A 7,774-nucleotide genomic window follows, 5' to 3' on the forward strand; every position below is an offset into this window, starting at 1 on the left:
GTTATTTCCCTTCCCCTCCCCAAATTAGAAAAATGTATATACAAGACGCAGGGCATTGACATCAAATACAGTGAAAACAGGAGTTATATTGTCGGGGAAGAACATACAAGAGAAACAAAAAAATCACATAGTGCATTTTAGATACATTAAAAACAATAGCAAGAAAGAAAAAACAAGTTGTGTCACTATCTTGGGGTTCATTTTACTTAACATCATCATATTTCTTTTAAAAAAATAATTAGGTGCTTTTGGAATGAATATCATCAGTTATTTCTAGACCAAATTAATGATAGTTTCTGAGATTTCTTGCCCCCTAGTGGAATTTTTTGTACCATGCATTCTGTATGTCTTCCACATTGCTTTTGTTTCTTTTCATTCCAAATTATTTTCTCTTTGTATTGACAGTCCTTGTATGCTGTATGTTCGCGTTTTAAGCTAGAGCTGACTTGAAGTTTTGTATTCAGGCAGGATTTGTGGACTGTAGTTAGTCTTCCTGAAATGTATCTGGCTAGGTTACTACAAGAGTGTTGTACATCATACACATAATAAACATTTATTTAGCATACTGATAGGTCAGTGATTAATGAATCTTTTTCGCTTTGTTTTGAGAGTGTGACTATACAAAGGACAGAGTTGAATATTTACTGGAGAACTTACATTTCCTGGTGGAATATGTTTTTATTTTTTTGTTTTCTCTTGTGCTGTTCAAACTAGAGGTCTTGTGAGTGCTAGACAAGCATTTTACCTCTGAGATACATTGTCAGAGCAAGTCACGTTTTCAGTTTACATGTATTAATTTTTTTAGAGTTAGTTTTATCTTTCATTATTTTTTGTCTTAGTTTTCAGATAACTATTACCGTGCAGAAATGATTGATGCTCTGGCCAACTCTGTTACACCGGCAGTCAGTGTGAATAATGAAGTTAGAACTTTGGATAATTTAAATCCTGATGTGCGACTAATTCTTGAGGAAATCACCAGATTTTTGAATATGGAAAAACTACTTCCAAGTTACAGACATACCATTACTGTCAGGTACTACTAAATTCTTTGCCTTTAAAAATACTTATTTTTATACCTAATATGCACATTCTTGCTAGATAAAATTGGAAAGTGTACTACACAGGGAAATAAAAATTCTATTCTGTCACCTATTTATTCATATCTGGAGAATACCCTTTTAAATTTTTTCCCTTTGTATCTATAGAAGTTTTTATTTATTTGAGGCAATACAATTTATTTAACAGTTGTATCATAAATATTTTTATTTCATCAGAAATTCTCAATGAGCATTATTTTTGGTGTCTGCATGATTTTTTTGTTTCAAGTCTGTTTATATATGGCTTGTCAGTATTTATTTGAGTTTGTTAACAGTTGATTACTATTTCAAACAGGAACAATTTTAACCTTCCATTTATATAATGAACAGACTATGTTATTAAAAATTTTGGAGAAAATGTTTTATTTAAATTATATTTATGCTAATACTTCTTTCTGAAGAGTATTCCTGTTCTAAGTATAATAATGAATGTTATGAACCTTTGAGAGCCCAAACAAGTTTTGAATTTTGTTTTCTTTTTTTTTTTTGGGTCCGGTCGTGGGGCCTGAACTCTGGGCTTGGGCGCTGTCCCTCAGCTCTTCAGCTCACGGCTAGCTCTCTACCACTTGAGCCACAGCGCCACTTCCGGCTTTTTTCTTATGTGGTGCTGAGGAATGGAACCTAGGGCCTCGAGCATACAAAGCAAGTGCTCTACCACTGAGCTGCCTTCCCAGCCCCGGATTTTGTTTTGTTTTATAGAATTTAGATAATTTAAATTTTTTATCATTATCTAAAAGTTGAACATTATGTAACTGAATGTGAATTCAATTCAGATCAGTTTTTAAATTTACTGAACAAATGAGACTAATATTTAGGAAACAAATTTGATTCATAATACCTCAGTGAAAATGTTTAACTTAACATTTCTTTTTTTTCCTCCAAATATTTTTAAAATTGAGATTAAGTAACTACATAAGTTTCACAATACTGTGGCATAGTTATACTTTGCTAAAGTCACAAACACATTCTTAACCTTCACAATGACCATCATCATTATCTTAATCTACAAAGTTTAATGAACTCTCTGAACTTTAACAGTAAAACTATTTCTTATGTATCAGGTGATATGTACATTTCTTTCCTTCTGCTTATTATCAACTATTCCCTTTTTTAACTTAACATTTTTCCCTAGTTGCTTGAGAGCCATAAGGGTGCTTCAGAAAAATGGACATGTGCCAAGTGATCCAGCTCTTTTTAAATCTTATGCTGAATATGGCCATTTTGTGGACATCAGGATAGCAGCTTTGGAAGCAGTAGTTGACTATACTAAAGGTAATGCTTTAGAGATATAAACATATGTCATTTTATGAAAAAAAAATATATATATATTTTTTGGGGATCCGGTCATGGGGCCTGAACTCTGGGCCTGAGCGCTGTCCCTCAGCTCTTCAGCTCAAGCTCAAGGCTAGTGCTCTACCACTTGAGCCACAGCGTCACTTCCAGCTTTTTTTCTTTTTGCTTATGTGGTGCTGAGGAATTGAACCCAGGGCCTCAGGCATGCAAGGCAAGCGCTCTACCACTGAGCCAACTTCCCAGCCCATGAAAAAATATTTTAAAAGCTATTTTCTCTTATTTTTAATGGCATACTGAAGTTTCCTTGGTAGACATGAGCTGCTGCTATGGAACTGCACCTTGTTTTTTGTTCATTGTTTTCAAGATAGAGTCTCCCTTTCTGCCCAGAGGTTAAGGAAGTTGTTTAATACATATTGGCTCATTTTTTAATGTTGAAAAGAACATATATGTAAATCATTACACTTGTGTGTGCATTGTGAGTTAGTTATAGGGCTTTGAAGTTTGGGCCTGGGCACTGTCCCTGAGCTTTTTCACTCAAGGCTAGGGCTCTAACACTTTCAGCCACAGCTTCATTTCCTGTTTTCTAATGATTAAAAGTGTGATCCACTAGCTCCCAGGCCTTTCCACTTTATAAATGTCAGTAAAAATACTAATTTATAGTTAGTGAATAAAGAGAAATATGTATGAACTACACATGTGAAATAACAGAAAGAGCTGTTTTTTTTTTTTGTCTAAAATATGCTTACATTTAATTGATTGGTGGTATATAGTGATCTGTTGTCATTAAATGGGTCATTTGGGAAGAAAACTATATATATAAAATCCTCTTATCAGGCTTCATTTCTGCTTTGACATCACCCACTAAATGTGTTAGGATGCCTCAAACTTCTTTCTTTTTTTTTTTTGTCCGGTCGTGGGGCTTAAACTCTAGGCCTGGGAGGTGTCCTCAAGCTCTTCACCTCAAGGCGAGTGCTCTTCCACTTGAGCCATAGTGCCACTTCCGGTTTTCTGGTGGTTAATTGGAGATGGGTTTCATGGGCTTTGGTGTCTGGGCTGGCTTTGAAAACCATGATCCTCAGATGTCAGGTTCCTGATTGGATAGGAATAGAGGCATGAGCCACCAGTGCCCAGCTCAAACTTCTTTCTAAAACTTTGACATAATATTGAATGTCTCATAAACATGAGGACTAATATAGGAGTTAGTACTACCACCTGAAATGAAATAAGGTGCTATTTATATGGTTTCCAAAAGAATGCTAGTCTATTTAGGGCATTATATTTAAATGTGAACCCTGAACAAGGCTTTATTGTTAAGCTGTAATAAATATTGAATATTCATTCCAAATTTGAACCTAAAAGAATAAAAACTATAAAGAATAAAATTTTAAAAAATAAAGCCTTTTCAGTAACAAAAGTAAAGCATATTAAACAAATGAATAGAACTTAGCTAATGAATCATTTTTGATAGTTTTTGTAAATTATGTGGGCATAAAACAGTCTACCATGTTCTGTCATAGAGTGGATATTAAACTTATCACTTAAATATCTAGAAATAATTTGGACAGTGTTGGTCCCAGTTAATCATCTCTAATTTAGGGCTGCTAATAAATTGCAGTTTGCTTTATGTTGCATTTGCCATTGATTTAAACTTTAGCATAAAAAAATAGCTATATGTACATACACACATAGGTGTATGTATATGGCCAGATATGGTGGCCCATGGTTATAGCTACTCTGGAGATTGAGATCATGGTTAAAGCTGGGCAAAACAGTATTTCAACCAATAAAAACCTTGGCACAGTGGTGAGTCACTAGTGCCCAGCTACCAAATGAATTTTTTAAAAAATCGTAAAAAAATATGCTTGCCTATACCCTTGAATTCTGCATGTAAAGTCAGCTAGATAGTTTCTTGCTTAAAATATGAACTCTCTACTTACCACTTGTTAATTATTTAATTTGTTATAGTTGTCACTAAATACATTTCTTTATGTTTAGTGGACAGGAGTTATGAAGAACTGCAGTGGCTACTTAATATGATTCAGAATGATCCTGTACCCTATGTAAGGTTAGTTTATGTACTATACAGTATTTTGTAAATTTTAAAGTAAGTTGAGTAATCTCAGAAGACTATTCATAGAACAGTTATTATTTTTGAAAGTATGGGAATATGTTGTACATTTTTTCATGTCCTTATCTGATTAATGTGCAAATATATTGTTAATAAACTAAAGTTTTACTCTGTGTAATTTTAAGAGTGATTTCTGTTGAAACTTCAAGAAAAGCTTATGTAACATTTGAGTGAACTTGGGTTGTCCGTAATATGTTTCAACCTTTTTATTGACTGATTAAACCATTTTAAAAGTAATTCAGAACATTGTTGTCTCAACTGAAATAGACATTCAGAAAGACAGGAACTTGTGTTCTTTTACCATTGTATAACATAACATGCTGTATTTTTTTTCTTCTAATCATATATGTACGTATATAATGTAATTCACACGTGAAAGAAATTCTCTTTTTATTGTGACAATTGCATATAGAGAAAAAATTAAGATGTATAATAGTTTTAAAATATTTTTGGCAATTCTCAGTCTTTTGTGTTAGATTAATATCTTAAATATGGTGAGACAGGAATATTTTCTTCTATAGTCTTAGGTTTTTGTTTTTTTTTTTAATTTATTTTTTTATTGTGAAAATATTTTGTTTCTTTTTTGAGACAGGTTTTCACTAGCGCTCAAGCTGACTTCTTAACAATTCTCCTTAGTTGCCTGGGTTCTGGAAAACTCAAACCGTGCTGGCAAGTTGGTTTAGAGTTTCAAGCTGCCCTTCATTAAGGTCTTTTATGAATTTCTACTAAACAAATTCATTTTGGTTAACCTGTAGAGTCACTTGACAAATTACTAGTGCTTTTCCCCACATAAAGTTTACTGTTAGCCAGGCATTGGTATGGCTCATGACTATAATCATAGCTCCTTAGGAGGCTGAGATTTGAGGAACATGGTTTGAACCCAGCCAAGGAAGGAAAGTCTGTGAGATTCTTACCTCCAGTAAATTACTTAGAAAAAACCAGAAGAGGCACTGTAGCTTAAGTGGTAGAGTGCTAACCTTGGGCAAAAGAAGCCCAGGGACAGCACCCAGACTCTTGAGTTCAAGCTCCAGACCAGGAAAAAATAAAAAGTTTTCAGGTCTATTAGAATTAAAAAAAAAAATGTGTATGTATACCTAGCTAGCTAGCTATAGATCACTATAGATAGAATTTTAAAATCTATGCCTGTTGTTTTTACAGTAAAAAATCCAGTTTGTAAATGATAATTGAATAGGAATGACTTTTTAAAATAGTCGTACTGATTTTGGAAAAGTACAGAGTCTCTAGAAGTTCTGTGCAATAACATAGTTATATCCAGAAAGATTTCTTATATGTTTTGTTTTATTCATTTCTGTTTTTTTCTGTGCATGTTATTCTATTTACATTGCTAAGTAGCACCATTCTTTTTGTTTCCTTTAGATTATATAGGATTAAAGATGCCACGGATTTATCCTCATACTTCAGAATTATATATGCTCACAATCCCTCCTTGAGGGAGGAGGGGGCATATCATTATGCAGTGCTTTTTCCTCCTGAGATTTGAATATTTTTCATTGGTTTTTGTTGTGTGCCTTTTGTTTTTTTGATTCAGCTCTGTTTCTTACAGTTACTGGAAATGTACTTGGCAAAAAATTCTCAATTGGTTAGGCAAGTAATGATGTTTTTGTTGTCATAAATGTCATAAGCCTATGACTTGAAATTTGCTTCATTTCTGTTTCAGATGTATGAATTAGATACCTGTGAATTTCGATGTTTAATACCTGAAAAATTAAGAATAGGCTTTTTAATTGTCTGCTCTCCTTTTGTTTTGGATCTTTAGTTGTTTTCCAAAAACAGTTAATGCCTAAGCTTCAAAGAAAAACAAAAATTTTCCATTAATATTGAGTCTGTTAAAAGACACAGTTTGACTGACCAGGATTTTGTGTTTCAAAGATGGGGATGTTTATTTTTAGGAAACAGGATCAGGAAAAGTAGTTAAGATTATATAGGCAGATTTCTAATTACCTGATTGCATAGTAAATTGATTTGAGGAAGAAAAATCCACAAGAATTTTTTTTTCTTTTTTTTTTTCGGGTCCGGTCATGGGGTCTGAACTCTGAGCCTATGCACTGTCCCTTAGCTCTTCAGCTCAAGGCTAGCGCTCTAAAACTTGAGTCACAGTGCCACTTCCAGCTTTTTTTTTCTTTTTGCTTATGTGGTGCTGAGGAATTGAACCCAGGGCCTCATGCATGCAAGGCAAGCGCTCTACCACTCAGCCACCTTCCCAGCCCCAAGAATTTTTTTAAGTGGAAAACAATATTAGAATGTAATATATAAAGTCTTCTGAAATTAAACATAAAGCGAGGCCTATTGGAAAATGATAAAAAGAGAAAGGAAGAAGTGTAATTTTTGAATATTCTGTGGTGTCTCCTACTCATAGCAACATATTCAGCAAAAAAAAATTTCTTCTTCTTTTTTTTAATCTTTTCAGGCATAAAATCCTAAATATGTTGACTAAGAATCCACCATTTACGAAGAACATGGAGTCTCCCTTATGCAATGAAGCCCTGGTAGATCAACTTTGGAAACTTATGAATTCTGGTGAGAGAGCAGTAATTTTTCAAAAACAGATTATTAAAGAATTTCCATTTTAAAACAGGTTTTCAGTTGAATAGTACTTGAAAACCAAAGTTAAAGGTTTGTCTTTTTCTCTGTTTTTAAGTAAGTTATCATACCTTCACATTTGTTAAGGATATGTTCATTTTGCTCCATAGGGTAGTTGGGGGCAAAAAAAGGTAATTTAGTAGGAAGTGTTCTAAATGGTTAAAAGATTGCCAAGAATTAGTATTTATTTTTATTTCAAAAATTTACATGCAAAATGAGTCTGTCCATTGCTTTTTCTCTAATTGGTAGCATTTCCCAAAGGAAATACAATTTCTTGTGTATCCTTCTAGGGGCAGTTAGTACATACCAAAATATTGAATTAAAAAATATATATATACTGTTCATATTCTATACTATGGAGAATGTGTTGTTCTCACCATAGTTTCAACTTACATTATTTGACTTAGGTAAGGTGGTGGGATAATTACCCTTATGGGCAATAGTTCTGGAACCATTTTGCTCAGGGGTATATATTAGTAGTTCAATTATTTATTCACTTTGTAACTTGCATAAACATTTCTCAATTACAAAATGTAAATGATTATTTCAAGTTCTGCATACTCATAATTAAGCGAGTTAGCATTTGTTGTAAAACACTCTCTGGCTCATCAAATTATTAAATATTAAAAATATTCTTATGATGTTTCATATATTT

At 33.1% G+C, this 7,774-nt stretch overlaps 1 protein-coding gene across 5 annotated transcripts in view; it reads left to right on the forward strand.

Annotated features, from left to right (window-relative positions):
* Window positions 1–7,774, forward strand: part of Taf2 (TATA-box binding protein associated factor 2) — a 63,741-nt gene that overhangs the window by 34,353 nt on the left and 21,614 nt on the right. For all 5 annotated transcript variants that reach the window (XM_042672964.1, XM_042672966.1, XM_042672962.1 and 2 more), the window contains 4 exons: window positions 840–1,033; window positions 2,230–2,369; window positions 4,386–4,455; window positions 6,947–7,056. In XM_042672964.1, coding sequence (XP_042528898.1) covers window positions 840–1,033; window positions 2,230–2,369; window positions 4,386–4,455; window positions 6,947–7,056 — 514 coding nt within the window. The remainder of the gene's footprint in view (window positions 1–839; window positions 1,034–2,229; window positions 2,370–4,385; window positions 4,456–6,946; window positions 7,057–7,774) is intronic.

This window comes from Dipodomys spectabilis, unplaced genomic scaffold (assembly GCF_019054845.1).
Source record: "Dipodomys spectabilis isolate Male_0828 unplaced genomic scaffold, ASM1905484v1 ptg000783l, whole genome shotgun sequence".
NCBI classification, from domain to species: Eukaryota; Metazoa; Chordata; class Mammalia; order Rodentia; family Heteromyidae; genus Dipodomys; species Dipodomys spectabilis.